The sequence below is a fragment of the Gavia stellata genome, chromosome 25 (genome assembly GCF_030936135.1).
Source record: "Gavia stellata isolate bGavSte3 chromosome 25, bGavSte3.hap2, whole genome shotgun sequence".
NCBI classification, from domain to species: Eukaryota; Metazoa; Chordata; class Aves; order Gaviiformes; family Gaviidae; genus Gavia; species Gavia stellata.
The window spans coordinates 2,350,154-2,369,279 of NC_082618.1; the positions used below are offsets into that span (position 1 = coordinate 2,350,154).

At 40.4% G+C, this 19,126-nt stretch overlaps 1 protein-coding gene across 2 annotated transcripts in view; it reads right to left on the bottom strand.

The window, feature by feature from the left end:
• The window catches only part of AUTS2 (activator of transcription and developmental regulator AUTS2), a 796,238-nt gene that overhangs the window by 415,398 nt on the left and 361,714 nt on the right, over positions 1–19,126 (bottom strand). For both annotated transcript variants that reach the window (XM_059829181.1, XM_059829180.1), the window contains exons 3-4: positions 18,107–18,208; positions 9,759–9,794 (exon numbers count right to left, since the gene is read on the bottom strand). In XM_059829181.1, the coding sequence (XP_059685164.1) occupies positions 9,759–9,794; positions 18,107–18,208 (138 nt within the window). The remainder of the gene's footprint in view (positions 1–9,758; positions 9,795–18,106; positions 18,209–19,126) is intronic.

Genomic DNA, 19,126 nt, shown 5'->3' on the forward strand with positions numbered 1-19,126 from the left:
GATTTTTCCTAGAAATTCTTTTACAGTGGTGCTACGCAACACGGCCAACTCCACTGATATTATATGCCAACCTTGAGTTTGAACCAAAAGCATACTCAGTAATGCAAAGAGATCTGTTGGAAAACCCTCAAGCACAAGTGAACGGTCGCCATCTTGCAGCAAAGCTAGACAGCAAACTCCTCAGTAACAAAAACTGCACCAATCTGATTGCATGAGTCAAAGGACTACTCATCATGATGCAAGATGGCTTGAAACAATAGCATTTGCTAAAGCGAATGGTGGATGTGGCATCCAGGTCTCTCTGTGGGAGGGAGAGTTCAGAACATCAAGTGAGATGAGATTTCAGGAGGTGGATAAGCTACTCCAGCTGAATGCACATTAACCCTCAGGTGTAACGAAGAAGAAAACATTTGCCCTGTTTTTTTCTTTTTTTTTTAAAAACAGATTTACCATTGCTAAAGGAAAAGCCATCAAAAAACCTTCACTTCCTAACTGTCTGAGAACAGCAATAACCTAACAATGTTTTTCTTATGGACAAAGGACCCCCAAATATTTATAACGAACCATTACAGCATGCATTGCAACTTTACAAGCCTTCATCTAATTACTTCCACTGAAACAAACACACAAATCTTCCTGCTCCATGCTGACACACACAGAGACTCTCTGAGCACCAAGCCTTCAGCAACCTTCCTCTGATGGACACTTTTTTATCCAGGAAATGACACAGTGACATAGGTAAAAGGTGATTTAGATAGACTGCTGTGTCACAAATTGTCAGGATCTGATTTAAAGACCTTGCCTTTGTCAAGAAAGACAGTTGGGTGTCTGCTTTAAAGAAGTACTGGGAATATTTTCATCAAAGGTTTGAATTGAAAAACAGTGGGAGGTAAATATCTGAGATGTTGCCAAGAAAGACCGCTATATCCGTGCAATTACCATTAACAGGGGACAGCAGTGGTTCAATGAAGTAATTCAATCTGGTGTCCTACATTTTATCAGACAGCAATTTTGAGTTCTGACATAAAAGGCTGAGAAAGAGGATTGGACTCTTTTCTGTGAAATTCAGCCTTAATTCTTGCAATCAGGAGATGTGTTCTGTGCTTCAGGTACAATCCCACTATCCCTCCAAGTGACTCAAAAGTGGAATATACTAATATTCGCCACAATACTAATCATTCACATAGGAACAAGTCATACATTGGGCAAGTTTTGGAACTGAGTGCCTGCAGTGTTTTCCCTACTTAACTATACCAGTATTTTCTTATTTGTAAGTTTAGCAGGAGGAAAAAGATCTACTGTTTAAAAGATTAAATATGATGTAGCCTATATTAGTAAATGCATTCTTCCAAAATACGAGAAAGTGAGGGAGAGAGAGTGTTTCTTCAGAAAATGGCAAAATGAAAAGTCTATGGAAGCTCACCACAAAATAATACCACCACATGGCTTCTCCCCATCATTAATCCATCCATATTGCATACTCCTTTTTCCTTAGAGGTTTTTGCACTATCTTTCTCCATAGTAATTCTATCAGCTAGTCAAATGACAGTACTGCTGATTTCCAAGGTCACCAAGTTTGCACAGCAGCTCTGCACTTCATCTCTGCAAGGCAGACCTGAATGGCACACAGCTCCCGTGCTTGACAGCACGTTGAACTTTCACGCCATCTCAGCACTGCCCTCAACATTTTGGCCTCTCCAGCACAGCGCTGACCCAAACCCTTACCACCAAAACCCCTTTTCTCAGGGGGTTAATCACCAGATTTTATTCTTTTAAGACCTTTCTACCATAATGCTTTTTGCCACAATCCCTTCTTTTTGCACAAGAGTGTGCTATTTTACAAATTCTCAAGTAACATAATGCAGAAATCTTGCAAGGTTTTCCATTTATTTTAAATGCACATAGGAGAAAATGTTCATTTTCTATTTTTCTGAGTAAAATCTCACCACAAACAATGACATCAGCAGATAATTTGCATCAGAAACAGTCCAGTGTTCCTCTTTCCACCTGGGTTACAAAAAAATTCCAAGTTCAAAACTTCAGTAACAAGAGCAAACTGGCTCTTGTTTCATGCAGAACATGGTCAACCATCTTTAAACATGATACAGAACCAGGACTATCAATGAAGCACTCTACCCAGGGATTGCATATCCCTTTTCATGAAATGATACAGAATCTCCTCTAGGGACTCAACACTATCTTTCCTCCAAAATATTAAACGTACAATAAATACACTGAATGCTATTGAGCATTCTTTTTTAATGATACGAAACTGAGACCCTTGCAAGACGAAGGCTTTGTATATGACAGCTTAACTGCTTGCAATCAAACTAATTGGCAGTACGATGACCTGAAATGAGTTTAAAAGCACCATAATGCATGTTTAGCAATCAGCAAAGCAATTCTTTATTATTCAGGTTCACATTTGCAATTTGTGTCACATGTTGCAGGAAAGAGAAAAAGAAGAAGAGGGGGAACAAAAAAAATAATTGTTTTGCTTTGCAAGAGCTGATGAGCAAAACATGAGCTACGTGTAACATGGGGCATTAGAGACCAAATTTAGACTGACAGCAAATCTTAAGTCTTTCTGCTACTTATATAAATCTTATAATCTCCAGAAGAGGAAATCAGGAAATTATAAAATTAAAAATTTGCTTATAAATGATCATGTCTTGATTTTTCTAAATTGATCTTTGTTGGAAAAAAAATAATAAGGAAGTTCACCTGAAATACTATCAAAAATATGTACTGAGTATGCCTCAAGGTTTTTAAACCGTAAATGAAGCTATCTACCAACCACTTGCAACACTCCTCTCTTCTGCCGATGGCAAAAGATAGAGATGCTTCTGGCAAATAATGGAGATTTTCATATCACCCCTTTGAATAGATAAAATTTCTTTTTTCCTTCCTTTCTCCCTTTCTTTCTTCCTCCCTTCCTTTTTTTCCTTAAGCCATCTCCATTCATCGCATTTGTTATCCTTGGGAAAAAGATGGCTCCAACGAGGTAAGTGGAGAACTGTACATAGAAGCAGAAGGAAAAGGGACCAACAAGCTCAAAGCATTTGGTGAAGAAACACAAGAGCACTAAATGGAACTTCAGGACAGAAAAAACCCCACAGGAACCACACGAAAGGGCAAAACTGAGCCAAAGATATTACACAGATAGCACAGAATTGCTCAATTATAATAACTAAAGCAGGAGTGGGCTTGGGCAAGAGGGAGTGTGAAGGCCTCCCAAGACAGCCAAGCAGCACGCTCTAGTTCAGCACTGCTCAGTCGTAAGTGATAACTCCTTGGGGACATTGGCTCCCGAATCACCAAATGCATCTGGGGTCTGTCCTAAAGAAATTAGTCATTGCACTGTTCAGACAGAGGATGAAAATCTGTGTTTCAGCAATGAGGGGGCAAACCTGAAAGACCTGGGATTCTGAAATCTGATCTCAGTTCTGCTTGCTTGGGTAAGAAACTGCTGCTGTGCCTTGCTTTCCTTCTTTAAAATTTGGACAATATAGTTTCACTCAAATCAAAGAAGAACTGTAAGGAATAGTATTTTAAATTCTGCTTGCCTAAATATTCCTGAAATACTGAGTTAATAGTATGTGTTTTTCTTAACCTCTAGAAAAATACACAGTTTTGTTCTCCAAAACCAGTTGTTTTGCTCCAGCTATTCTCATCACGATTAGTAGGATGCTGGAAATATATACATGCCTGCTTTTGCTATACCTTCTTGCTTTGATGGTCATGTTGTCAGCAAACTCTTTAAAGAGTTTCAGTTGTCCCTAGGAACAGCACTACAGTTTATAAATGCTAAAATTAATAGACCTGGGGTAGATTTTATTACACATAATGTATTTAGTTGGCAATGATGATGCCTCCCTTACAGCAGCTGTTAACAATGCACTGTATTTTCAATGGCTTCCAGAAAACAAAAGACAACACCTAACAGATTTCAGATAAAGAAACAGCAGGGTTTCCAGGTCTCACTGCTCCACACCAAATCTGCTCCACTGAGGTCTGCAAATACTAACATGTAATGACCACCTGGAGAGAGATTTCTACTGGGGATCTTGTCCACTTTTCTTAAATCTGAATTTACTATCAGAAGATTCATAACCTCTGTTGTCAGCGTCACTTCTGCAAAGAACGGGCACACGGAGATTTTAAAGTGGAGCTAAAATGGATTTTGGTATACCCTCCACAATAATAGTTGGTAAAACTAATTACACTGAGAAAACTGGAGATCATTCATTACCCTGCTCAGCAAATTAGGATTTGTTAACAATGATTTATAGTGCCAAACACAGGATAACAAGGATTGTCTTTTCAACTGTACTCACAGGGGACATGACACTTTATGAAGTGTGCTACCATCCAAACAGCCACTGCTGTAGCGCTTTTGTAGACCCTATAGTATTTCAGATGGATACACATCTTCACATAAGCGAAATACATTTAAATGTTTGGGTTCTAAAGTCAAGCACTAAAACTAACTGAGCAACTTAACCTACTTGCAAGAACAACAATTCTTTATTTACCAACATCGCTGTGTACATGATGCGCAGTAAAGTATTAGATCCCTTCTGTAACATCAGCTGGTTAAATTTCTTAAACTTATTTCAAACGATACTTTTGATCTAGTCTGCTTGTTTCTCTCCTGTGGAAACTAGTGGGTCTTACTGTACTCACCTAGAGTGGAGTCTCTTAACACAGTCCCACCTGAAGAGAGTCAACAACATCACAAATTTGACCACCTCAGGGAACAAAACATAGGCTACTTAGGAGTGCTGACATTGCATACAGACCAGGCAATGAAGGAAAATCTACTGGTTTTAAGGGCTCTGTCTGAGAATATGAGCCCACAGAATGAACTCTTATAACTAATTCCACAATTCTGTACGGTAATGTCTCGCGTGAAAATCAGTCCTATTGCATAGTGAAATAGCTGGCCTTATCTAGGCCAAATACTGGTTTTCCATCATCTCTATACTAATACCACCGGTGCTTCGCTTATTCGCCTTGGGATGAGTTTTTAGAGCTCTGAGTAATGTAATGCAACATTGCACAACACAGTGTCCCAGTGGCATGCTGTAACTACGCAAACATCTGCTGAACTGAACCCACTCAGGGCCAAATTGGATAGCACAACTGATTAGCTAGAGCCTTTGGGAATATGCTCACGATTTATGTTTGTCTGAGTCACCAGCCCATGTGCAAATCACATTTTTCATTTTTCTTCCTTTTTTTAAGGTGGAGCAAGAGCATTGTTTGGAAAAGAAGTGTCACAGGAGTTTCTTTCTCCCTTCCAACTCCCCAGTACTGTTTCCGTCACTAGTTTATTACCAAATTCTCTCCAGCTCTTCAAAACCCACAAATTCTGTGCTTTTTGGGGAAAAAGCCTGCTAACCAAAAATAAGCATTAAAAAACCAAAAGGAACAGACAACCCTCAAACTGCCACAAAGACTTGAAAAACAGACCAGTGCGAGAAATGAAAACAAGTTGCCACGAACAGAGATATTGTACAATTGCCAAAGAACCTGACCATCTTGGGAATCGGGTTTTTGTTTTTTAGAATAAAATACTCAGTTATTTAGGGTTTGATTTCTGTTCCATGTTGCAAACCAATGAACCACCTGTATCCTTCAACGTGAATTTGGCTAAGTGCAAGATACACAAAGAAAACTAGCAAAAATCATTCTCTGTAGGCAGATAAAAGCTTTTACTATTATTCAAACTCCAATCATATTCTAAAACATCTCTCTCAACCTCCTGGAATCACAGACAGCTGGACAATGTTAAAAATTCACATAATTCAAATTCAAATAACTTTTCTTCTAAACCTAAAAAGGTAGGTTTTTTTCCTAAAATTCTAACTACTTTCCAATTATCTGATCTGACTTCTTGATGAGATATAATCTACCTTATAATCTATCTTTGATGAGAGACAATGACAATTTGCAATGCAAAAAAAATGCAAAAAGACAGCTGGGAGTTTTTCCAGACAGTTACGATTTCTTAGGGCGCACCAGTATTAATAGCACGTCCAAATCTTTTTTCACATGCACCAATCATAAACTGGACCGACCCCATAGAAAACAATAAAGTCAGGCCAGTACAAAAGCCTTATAGGAGAATTAGAATGATTTTTACCTCTGTCTCTTCTTTCCTGACTACTGATTTGATAATATGTAAAAAGGATAGGAAAGTGTCCACTCTGACAAGGAGCACCAAGACAGGTGAAACAGATGCCAGCAACAATGAAAAGGGCTTTTCAACAAAATCTACTGAACATACTAGCACGTGTGAAAGAAGTAGAAGAGAAGTTGTTCCCAAATGAAAAAAACTTGTAGAGGTACTTAGAACTCCTCAACAACTTTGCATCATTAACAGTCATTCAGTGGTTACTCGCACGTGTCGTGCTTTGCTGAAGGCAAAGTCTGTTTAATCAACGGCAGCTCTGATCATACCAGTTAGGTATGAGTTAGGCTGAATCACTTAACGGAGATTCCCAACCCTCTCCACTGACTTCATAGCGAAGGTGGGTTGTCAAAGCAGGCAGTACGAATGCCCTTCCCAGAGCATGTGAACTTGTCCTTTACCTACTCCTTTTCAAGAAGCACCAACATAGAGGCAACAAGAACATAAGAATCCAGTCTCCAACCTTGCCATTCAGAAATTGACCTAGTTCTAGCAGAAAACTAAAGATTTCAGCCTTCACCACTACTACTGGAAGCACATAATGAATTACTAGGATGGAACTAATACAGATATTAGGAAAAATTATTTTGTATTACTGGGAAGCGTCAGGTTTATAAACATTTCCTTAAATACTCTGTGGCCTCAGGAGTCTCTCTATAGAATAAAAGGATCCAAAAGCAATTTTTGCTTTGCTGTAGCATGCACAGCATCCACAAATGTTGCAGACACATGACCCTCCACCCATCAAACCCAAGTGCCTGGCATAAGCGTGCTTCTTAAAGGAGGTTTCGAGTCTGACAAGTATTATCTCTGTAAAGTACATGTGAGGTAACGTGGCCTAAACACACAAAGATTCCATTAATACTTCGATTTAAAAAGCAAATATAAGCTACTTAATCCATACCTCAGTGTTCATTCATTTCTGAATACAACCTGCTTCCACCTGTGTTCTGCTTTCTGTAGTAGATGTGCTTGGACAGCGAATCTACTGTTAGGACATTTTAACTTACCTCGTTGCCTATGTTTCCTTTGGTGCGCTGCAGTACGTGGTATTTTGCAGTCCAAAGTACAACATATATTGATCAATAATTTCCACAGGCAAAAGCTTTATTGTTATCTAAACTAAAAATTACTGTTGCTTTATTTGAGACCCATGATCCTTGTTTTGATGTTCTGGGTTAACACTAAACACAAAAACTAACAGTCTTTTCTAGTTAAAAGCTTTGGAAAAAAGAAGTCAATTCAAGTGCATATTCTTTTGCACTTTGATAATACAATAATTACATTTATCAGAAACACATGCTAATTGGATCATTCTGAAGCATTTTTCTCATTGTCTGGTACCGCAAAACACATCTGGGTTTTATTTGCCCCATGTAAGTTAATAAGGGTACGGACTTTTTTAAAACAATAAGCAAGATAATCCTAAAAACAATTTTCCAAAGTGAAAAGGGAGGAAGAAACCCTCCGCACTTCATCCAAGACTGCGTAAGTGTAAAAATGACTTTAAGATAGAAACTGAAGGACGTTTTTTATCTGCTTAGCTATTAGTGAAGAAAGAAAAAGAATGTTAAAGAAATCTTATTACTATGACTATACATAAGAAACAGTGCAGTCAAATGTATCATATTCATGGAACCTAATAAGGGATGTCTCCCCCACCTACCCAGAGCCAAATTTGTATGATTTAAAGTGCCAATACATTGGCACTAGAAGATGTCAAGCTTCTTCTTGTTACTAAATCCCTAACTCGGGAGAACTGGAAACTTTCAAGCTTTTTGCTGGAGCATAGGGGATGTTGACACCTTCCAGATTTCACTTTACTGGACCAACCCACAGACAGTATGGTGCAAGGGAACAGCAGATGGCTTTTCTTCTGCTACCTCTGCTTACTAAAGACGAAGCTGAACATTGTTCTTAAACCATGCATATTCAGCTCCTGCTATAAGGAGAACAAGGCTTATTTATACATGTTAAAGCCTTCCAGTCCATTTTATATTTGTCCCATTCCAGAACACATCTGTATATGTTCATATGATTTGAATTTTAAGTGCCCAGACAAAGAAAAAGCAATTTGCTCTGAACTATGGAAAGACATTCAAGTTTCAGTCTTAATGCAAAATAAACGTTGAGCCATTTGATATTATTTTTCCCTTCATCCCCTCCCTCTTCAAAATACACATGACACAAAACAGGGGAAGTGCTGAAAAGAGGAAACCAGTTTTTTTCCTGTTTCACAACTTACCTTACACTGATTTGGGCTTTGGTATAATTAGAAAAACTACCACAAAACTTTTTCAATTGATAATACTCTTTTCAGACGTTACCACTGGCAGAAGTGCGAACATTCAGTTTGTGCAGAAGTCCAGTGTAAATCCAGCCTGACACAGCATTTCTCCAACTATTAAGCAATTTTTGTGCTTGCATTTTACACTTTATGTGTGAGGTCACATGTACACACTTTAATCCCATAACTTTCTTAGAGGATCAGAGACCTCTATGAAAAAAGACTAAATTTCGTCATGTACTAATGGAAGAAAATTACTCTTTGGGAATCTGACAAGAGAGCAACAAAGTTTTTCCATCATGTAATCGAATACTACATAGTTTTCCCCGGAGTTTGATGAAAAGATAGAAGCAGGCTTTGATTACATTATTCACTATATAGAGCAATGCTATAGAAAAAGTCTCACTGTATTTTACCCACCTGTTTTTGGACATACATAATGCTCTATTTCTCCTACAGGTATTATAAAGGCAGAAAAGACATGCTTGGAGAATACAGCATAAGTTACAAGTGAAACAGGGTATGAGCAATTCAAATACAAATCTTGGAGGAAAATAAACAGTGCATTGGATTGACTGGAAAACATTTTTTACTCCCAAACTTTTCTGTGCAAGTAAAAGGTATACTGATGAATGTTGGAATAAACAGGTAGAAAGGTAAGAATAGAGACTGTTAAATCAATAAAGGGGCATGCAAATAAATAACAAAAAAACCTGATCAATTATCAAACCAGCTGGGGCCTGATCCTCTTCTCATGACGTGAAATGCAAATCTAGCATCAATACAATTACAGCTGTGGTTTCCAAGATCATCTGTGAGACATGACGCTTTTAACCAACAGGTAGAAAGCACTGGGTCATGTTCTCTGGACTGCAATACACAGGAGACAAGACAAGACTGCCGTAATGGGCTCTTTAAAGTCTATGAATCAATGAGAATTGGTACAAGGGGAAATCAAGATCCCACCATCTCAGATTAGAGAGCTGGTAAGACCATGGTTCATTTTATTTGCTATAATTGTATAAATTAAATACTGCTGGAATTTATGTAGTAATTAATACGACACCTTGATTAGTTCAGGAAAACATTGACCGGCATGTCTGAAATACTATGTACAATGCATTCGTGAAGGAAGAAATAGAAAAAGAGAAGTTAACCTATGGGGCAGTCTGAGATTGGTTATTTATGCTTGTTTCCATATAATAAGGCACTTTCGTTTGAGGAGTAATGCTATGCTGTTCAGAGACACATGTGTTAAAGTTGAGATACACTTACAAAGTAGCCTGTTCCCAAGCTGGAAGGAGCTGAGCTCTGCAATAAAACACAAAGACAAAGTGGAAAGTCAGTGATGGTTTTTAACACGTTCCAATCCACATAGCTCATTACCAGCCCTTTCCAAGCTTTTCATCACAACATCACAGCACCAATGTGCTGCCCCTTGTCATCTGCTACTGAAACAAACACGGTGTTGCTTAATTTTTCCCTTTACATCTCTCAACGACTCTGAGATGGTAACGTGCTATTTACTGAATTCCAAGCTTCTGCGGTGGACGTAATTGCCAATTTATTTGACAGGCAGCTGGGTAATGAATTAATGATGGCATTTCGCCCTGCACTGAGACTAAACAGACACTCATCAACCAGCCTCCCTGACATGCTGACATTCAATGCCCTGGACTCCAGCTACTCAGCTTTGTGGCCACAAAGGGGCAGGCGGGAGGGGGAAAATAAAAAACCGTAGACTGACTTCAAAACAAAAAGCCCGGTGGGTTTGGATGACTTTTTCAGTGTATGACCTGTTTGCCAATTTATTCCCGAAAGGCCCTGGTTAGTACACACATAGTGCTTTTCTGAAATGAGACATTTTGTAAACATAATTAGTAGTCTGAAATGTAAAGAACGCGTGGGCACAGAGAAACCGCTTCAGCCAATGTACCATTTCCTGGAGAACGCAGTCACTACAATTTCCCATTTGGATGTCCACATTGTTTGACAAGCCAAGGATTTAAAAAGAAAAGAAAAAACAAACAACAAATATCTACAGTGTGAAACAGATTTCACATCTCAAACCCATAAAAATAATTAAGACTAATAGTACTACCATGGAAAACAATCAAAAGGTTTAAATGCTTAAAAAAAATGCATCATGAAATTCAGTTTAAGTGGGACATGATCACAGCCTCTACATTCACAGGAATTAAGGAGATAAAGGGTTTTGTTTCATTAGTTTTTCATCTAAGCAATGGGGATTACACAGCAGGTTCTCTCAGAGACATGGTGAGAGATCTAAACATCTCAGTCCTAATCCAGGTCACTGGCTGTTACATTAAAGGGTGAACAGTTCCCAACGCTCCGGCCCTATCACCTGAAACACTTCAAACCAGGCTAGTCAACGGACAAGGAAGCAAAACGCAGAGGATAATTCTCTAGTGAGCGGTGGGTAGTCCAGATGACCAGTCTTTAACTCCTATAGCTCAATTCCTGTTTCTGTTCCTTAGCACAACCGCGCTTTCAGTAACAACACAGCTCAGTGACTACCAGGAACTGCACAGGGGCCCCAACCAGCCTTGGCAAACCGTTGGAAACACCAGGATTTCCATCACTGTCATCCCTGTTCTGAGACACTACTGGAGGGAACCCTAACAGCAAATTCTGTCCATTTCTGATCATGGAGTACAGCACTGACATAAAGGAAAATAAACCCCCACAAGGGGCTTATGGTATCTTTTTACTGAACTTGGCACGGCAGAAATAGATTGTGCCAAGAAATTTAAAATTAACAACAATAAAATTCATTGCAAATAATCAGAATATTACTATGTCTTCACCAAAGCATTAATAAAAAGAGAGGGTTAGAGAGGTTACATACATATAGGAAAGGCCTTCTTGTTTAAGCCATTAGAAGTTAAAGATTTAGCAAGAGGAAATCTCCCTGGTAGTCATAAGGGTACCAGTATCATAAAATCAACAAACTCTGTTGGGAAATCTTATATGAACCAACAACACTGCTACGGAAATTTGGAAGGTGTGTGGTTCCTGTCCCTTAATACTCTCTATCTTGTATGTTGCAGCCACTGAAGGGCTACTGAAGATCTGCAGTCTACAGACTTGGTTATCAGAGTCAAAGGGGAGTTCTACAGAAATAAATTCCTAAGTCCTCCTGGCCCCACTCTTGCTGCTCTGGGGCCTCAAGGTCCCTCTGCCACCACCATCCACAGCAGACCCAGCTGGTCCCAGTGACGGTGGCCCTGAAAGCACCTCTGCAGCAGCAGCAGCACACTGTGGTGCAGAGGAGCGGGCAGTGCAGATTTGGGAACACATGGCCACAAGGCCCCTGGGCTCAGCCCGACTGCTCTGCTCTCCTCCATGTCCCCGTGACCGTGCAGCTGGGAATAACTTGGTAAGTGCCACTGCCCCAACCGTCGCACGGCCCGGCTACTGTTTCCAGCTAGAAAGTCTGCTTCACGGGCCTTGTACCATGGTTTTGTGAGCCACTGTGGCCCGCAGACCTCAGCCCTGCAACACCTGGTAGAGAGAGCATTTCAGCACACTCCAGTTTAGCATCTAATGCATTTACTTTCCTGGTAAAGTGCATAATATATACCACCTTTCACTTTGTCCATTCTGCTTTCTGCTTCATGACGTTTAAATTATTTTAATTTAAGCTAGAGATCTACCCACAAAGTACAACACGTGCAATCATTATTATCGCTTTTGTTTAAGCTATGTACAGATGCCTATTGACGCCCACTCTTTCACTCACAATTTTTAAAACTTACTTTACAGGCCGAAAGCTCCAAAGTTTGCATTCTGCATCTGCGAGTAATTTTTGTCTGCTTTTTATTCCAAGTTTTGGAAGGATCAAGTATCAAAACAAAACAATAAAAAGGAAGAAAAAAGAATAAGCAAACAAAACATTTCCCACTGAGTATTTCCATTCCTTCAAAAGCAATGCTGCAATGGCTATGGGAGGACAGTTGAAACATAGCAGTCAAATGACTTTCGCTGAAAAGAAACAACTGTGCATTTTCAGGGAATTTGAGATTGCTGGATGGAAATATAGCCCTTCACACATTGCATGCTGCATATGGATAGTACAGTTTGCAAACTCTTTTAATCAAAGTAAGAAAGACTGTATTGCACATGCATGGATGACTAAGTCAGCTGTGTTGTGAACTGTGTGTTGACAGAGCATATAGGCTGAAGCAAGGGCTACGCAAGACGACAGCTTCTCACCTTGTTGGTAACTCCCAACAGCGAAAGGATCCTACTACCCAGTGCCCAGCCTTGGTACCAACTGATGAATGTGATACCGTGTATGCAGCATCTTTACAAGCCCATGCTGAGTCGTGATCCTGCACTGGGTGGTTCTACATCTCTTATATAAAGTGTGCCTATAATAGAGGTAACGGTTTCACTTTCCGAAACCCTTTGCAAAATTCGACATTAGATATACTATTTGATATTCACACAACCACCAGCAGAAGCCTGCATCAGATGCCCATCAGCAAAACACAAGTCACTTGCTTAAAATTAACAGGGTTTTGGTTTTGTTGTTTTCCTTCTGCTTTTCCCCCGACACCCCCCCCCCCCCTTCCTTTCTTAAAGAGAAGAACTTTTGGCCCAGGAGCAAAAATGTAGTAACCCTCATGTAAGCATTAGTTTATTGTGTACCAAAGAAAATTACATCCTTGAGGTCTTGGAAGGCACAGTTATACCCTTTTTGCATATATATTGTGCATTACTTGGGGAGCTGGGTGGGGAGAAAGACTGTGTTGTACATATTTGTTCTGGCTATTGTTTATGCAGGTCTGACTGAATGAAGGAACAGTGGGTATCATTTCAATTTCTGATGTCAACATCAAATTACTTATTTAATTTCATGCCTGGCGAAGCATTGTATAGCTACACGCAGAATCATTTCACTTCATTTGTTATGCTGTGTTTTCTTGGCGATTGGCTTGCCTTCCAACTGACAGCTTTAATTACGACATGAATTTGATTGCACTGCCGAGGAATTAACATAATGCAACAAAGCATTTAAGCACCCAACCTTAGACACACAAACACACACATACACACCCTGGCATACACACACACACACACACAAAGCAGCAGCCACCGCAGCTGATCAGCTTCTGGCACACACGCACACGAACACACGCAGAGCTTTGCTGGTGTTATTCCACTTTAGATACAGCCAAGATTACCGGGGATATTCTGGAGTAGGAAAAGTACTAAGGATTTCAGAGCACATAAACCAAAGACTGTTCCTCAGTTTGTCTTTCTTTGGGCTCAGTACACAGGTGGGAGGAACGGGAGACCGAGAATTGAAAATAACCTGTATTTGAGGCCAAAACCGTGAGCTGTCCACAGGATTACACTGCTGGGGGTGTAGACACCTTTCTTCCCAAAGCAGACAGCAACAGACCTGGTGGGCAGGGCACTCCAGGACTTAACTCCCTCATGATACTTCCCTGTAACCTATTCTCAAGCGCAAGGTACACAACGCAGTAGGAGCACACAGCTACAAAGCACCGGGGAAAGGGAGGCACTTGTGAAAGAGTGCGTCAGCTTTGCTGAGAGCCTAAGATGAGACCTTTCATGTAGGGGACAAATGGAAAGATCCCTGTCCCACTCCCTAATCAAGAATTGGAATAATATTCCAGACAGAAAGATGCCAGCGGTATTTCTCCTGGCTAGTGATTCCTTGTTCAGCACAAGCAAGCAGAGGCCAGGCAGTCAACGCTTCTGTTGTGCGGCAAGAGCGGGAGACCTGCGCTGCCCCACAGCCGATGATCACACGTGAGAGGCTTTTACTATTCATCCCCTCACTGAAAGCCTGCAACCAACACCAGAAGCAGCAGGCAGGGCTGAGGGTGCCCAAAGCAGCTTGTCAGCCCCGTCCCGTCAGCGCAGGTTTGGACTGCCACTGCATCACCATTACCGAAATGATGAGCAAGGTTCGTTTCACAGACGTCAGATCTTTAATGGTACTAGCAATGGCTTTACAGCTGAGTGTGAGCTTCAAATTCTGTGGCAGATCAGGAATTTAGGAATGTGGACCAAAGAAATCAGGTTTTTTGGTTTGTTTTTGATTAGCAAAGAGGTGGCTGAACCCCGGAATACTCTGTGCATTTACCATCCAGGTTAGCTGTAATTCTCACATTTTCCTCAAGTAATCTCTTGGCTGCTATGTAAAACATGGCTAAAAAGTACCCCACGTATTCCAAAGTGGGAAGACCCAATTGAAAATAAATACGTACAGAAAGGTAAGGAAAACAAGTTGACTGAGCTCCAAGCTGAGGAAAAGAGAAAGCGCTGCCATCTTGTCTCCAAGCAAAATCTCAACAAAATGAATTCTACTACTGGCAAGATTTTGATGAGATTAAATTGACTACAGCACCCTATATATAAAGGAGGAGCAGCTCTCCAATTTCTCTTTTAGGCCCCTGGAGCTACCTCTGCCCATAAAGGAAAAAAACAAGTTGTCATTCCAAAAAATACTATATAGGGGAGGAAAGGCAGAGAGAAATGGGTTTATGAAATTCAAACGGGGACATGTATTAGGGGCACTGTCAAACGCTTGCAATGGAGCATTGAAGCAATCATTATCCCTAATCTAGCAGAGGTCAAGTTCTCTGCTAATTATGTTCTCTCACAGAGGGGTGTGTGCATGTGTGTACACGTGTGCGAGATGAGGACAAAGAAAGGAGTTGATGGAAATCAGTCTCACTGCATTGCATCTGACAAGAACATAGGATATTCCTCTTCCTACTGTCTGATGCTATTTCAAGCCTCATTATGAGAAAAGTCTCCTGCTTAACATGGTCTTTTCATTGAATTATCTTCTTTTCATTTTTGACCACCTCTCTCGCAAATGCTGCAAATTACCTGCTTGGATCTCATTAGCCTGGAAAGGAGTCATCCCTTGTAAACACACCCTGCATCAATCTGCGTTATCCAAGGACTTTACGTACATTTACAATATGCAGAGTTGAAAGATATCTGACAGGAGAGGGAATGAAGCCACTGACATGTCAGTTTGCAACTGGATATTCATTATACTATCCCGCTCATTCTGCATCTGTCACCAAGCTATCACTTAGGCTCCGCATTAAAGCTCATGAAGCTAACATTTCTGTTTCAACAGCTTGCTTACAACTAGGGATTTGAAAATTGATCATCCACCTAGAGTATATGGACTTCATTCATTATACATATTTCCATGCAGGAGCCATGCTTAATCTTACAATGCTGTCATGCTACATCAGTGGAGATTCATTATGTTTCATGTCCAAAATTTGCTTTCTGACCTTAGGGTTAATCTGCCTGCGATATTTTGTATTTTCATTCTATCTTCTGTTAAGCACACAGCTAGTTGCATATTTCTTGTGACAAAATAGTGTTAAAACCAGAAAAGGATCTTCAGGCAAAACTTACTCTTTGGTCTGTATTTTTTTCTGGACAGTAATTGGTAGATATCATTAGACAACTCACTCCCTCAAAAGATATTATTTAAAATAACCTTATTCAGCTCCTGATGCATAAGAGGACAGCTCAAAGCAGGCTCACCCAAAACTGGAAGTGGAAGTATCGCGACCACTTTGTAAGGCCCTGTCATTTAAAAACATGGGGTGTTTGTCTTTGGGAGAGAGAGAAATGCAGAATGGTATTTACTTTTCTTAACTGAAAGAGTCTGGGAAAGACCACCACACACTCAGGCAAGATGAGAGTTTTCTCGTGCATGTTTTTCAAATCTCAGCTGAACTGGCAACACCAGACCAGAGAGAGACATGCTTGTATTGCAATGAATTATCAAGGCATAAAGGAACTTACTTATTAGGCAAAACATAAATTATGTATAACGATTTTAAAATATACTTTTTCACATTTATTTACATAACGTTCCTTTTGAGCAACTTGTGAATCCCTGTGTCCTCTCTCGGGTACACTAGGGAAGTTATATTTGCTCTCCACTTCCTTTAATTCGCCATAGTGCCAAGACAAAGGGAAAGTATTGTAAAAACATCAGAGGAAAACTGTATTTGATCGATGGAAGGGGAACCAGGACTTTGCTCTCACTGCCAGGTCTGGCACTGCAATGCTGTGAGCTGCTAGGAAGCTCAAATAAGCCTCAGAACTCTCCACTCAGTACATTGCAAGGGAGTGACAAGGCTAAATTAAAACCATGTTTGTAAGGAGCTGTGAATTTTTTTTGCTGGAAGGTGCTGCATAATTGTGAAGTTCATTGCAGTGACTTCTTAACTGCCACAGGGCTCAGAGCAAGCTAGGATGGCAACGGTGACAGGCTGATGGTCAGCTGCCATCCACTGCTACCTGTACAGAGCATTTACTTACTATCTCCTCTGGCTTCACTCTCCTCTTCCAAAGATACCTGACGGCCCTGTGATTGACCTCACCTGACAGCTATGAAGGGCAGGCTCTGAAGTGTCTAACTGAATGTACCTATAAAGGTTGGCTCTGGGGGAGGAATGGACCTCTAAAATAATGTGACAAAGGGATGAGGAAAGAGTGCTACAGATTTCGCACCTTCACAGAAAAAAAAATAAAATCAGGCAGCTCTTCCAATGATATGTACAATTCAGCAGAAATTGCTAGCTGTGTGCCTTCAGGCTTAAATTCACACAAGAAATGTATCCTTTACAAAGGTGTTTCTTTTAACGTCTGCTAAATTCAGTTTTATTGCATTGGCCTATAGAGGACACCATCCGGTATCTGTCATCCAAATCTACATGGACATGCTATCGATAAAATCCTCATTTCCAAAATGTGGGCTAGTCAAAATGAGGGCCAGATTGTTGACTGATACAAATTGGTTTGACTGATGTAGCTATCCATGCTTTTACCAGCAAAGTATCTGACCTACAAAATCCCCAATTTAGATACTCTTTTGGGACAGGGCTGTCTTTATATTCTGTGTTGTAAAGCATGTAGCACAGAGGACCCAGAGCCATGAATAAAACACTCAAGGATTGTGATGGTACACATAATAAATAATAATCTAATTGCAGCAACAGAAAGATTTCTGTAGTCATTCATATGCCGGAATAACTCATGCGTGTCATTCAGTGAATGGCCAGCACTCTTCAAAGGAGAAAAACATTCTCTGCAGAGCTGCCATCTTAGGACCTTCCACAGCAGTTTAGGTAGAGCAATAAAGGCAGAGCTTATGCTATTGTGGGCCATGTTATATCAATTCATTATATAGAAATTATCTGAGTCTCTCTAGACACTCTAATACTTTTCATAAAGACAGTATTTAGCCTAAAGAAATACATTCTTTTCCTTCCCCGCTTGGGGTAAAAAGAGGCCATCTCACTTCTCATCTATGCAGGGCTTTTTAACTTCATTAAATGGCCTTCAACTATTTCAAAATGACTGAGTGTTTTCAAAAAGACAGACATTATACCAAACTTTAAGAAGTTTACTGAACTGGGGCAGGAGACCTAAGTTACCTCTTCCTCTCCCAACCCCCCAAAAGGGAAGGGGATTTTAGCAACAAACCATCCCAGAGTCTAAATCCTGTTACGACTTACGCCCCTCAAAAAACTACACCAGGGTTAATCAGAGTGGTATTTGGCTGTGGGAGTTTTACTTACGTCACTGAGTCTTTCCCGTGAGCTACTTCGATGGAAACCTTTTGATTCCCCACTGGCGCTTTCGCTGTCACTGTCTCGGCAACTGTTCTGACCTGGCTTGAGCTGTAGAAAAGAGAAAAACCAAAGAGAGCAGGAGTTTAGCCTGGTTCAGGTAAGTCCCCTCATCCACTGCTCTTTTTTAACCCATCCCCACCTCTACACAAGGCAGCGTTTACTCAGTGCTTGCAGCACTGCCACCAGCACGGTGCAGCCTTGGTGCCAGGGCAGCATCTCAGCGAGACGCAGAGAGCAAAGCAAGCTCACGTGCATGACAGCTCGCGTGTGGGCCGAGACCCTGCAGGTGGAGGGAGGCAACATTCATGTCCCAAGGAAATCACAGTTAAAGACCTTCGTTTTGGGAACTTTTAGACTTCTCAAGTTATTTATGCCATAGACGCAGTTTTTGAAGTTACCATCACATCGAAGCACGCACAGAATCGATTGCTCTCTCGTTACAGCATAAGAGTAGTAAGGATCTAAGATCAATGGAAATCTCCCCAGGGGAAGGAGCAGCCATCACTCCGGGGAGGCGTTTTGCTGGACTAGCCCCTAACAACATTACCTGGTACTATAAAAAATTCTTGACTAACCTCAATGTTCATAAAACAACATGAGCTACTTAATAGGTATCAGATTGTTTTTGCCTTTCAAACCAGCTTTAATGAACTTTACTGGCATTGTAATAAATAAAAAACACAAAAAAAATTACGAACTATATTTTCAATACAATTGAGAACACATCTGCTTTCTCTTACACTGTGGATTGAGCAGGTCAACATGTTACAACAGCAGTTGAAATGAAAATTTACCATATACATACATTACACACATGTCCACAAGCACATATACATATATACATCAAGAGGAAGATATGAACTACACCTACTGCAATGATGAAAATGTATACATTTAACGTGTCTTCCCCTATATTTTGCTTGAATATATTAAAATTTTGGTTTAGCCTTGTTGATGCTTCGTTTG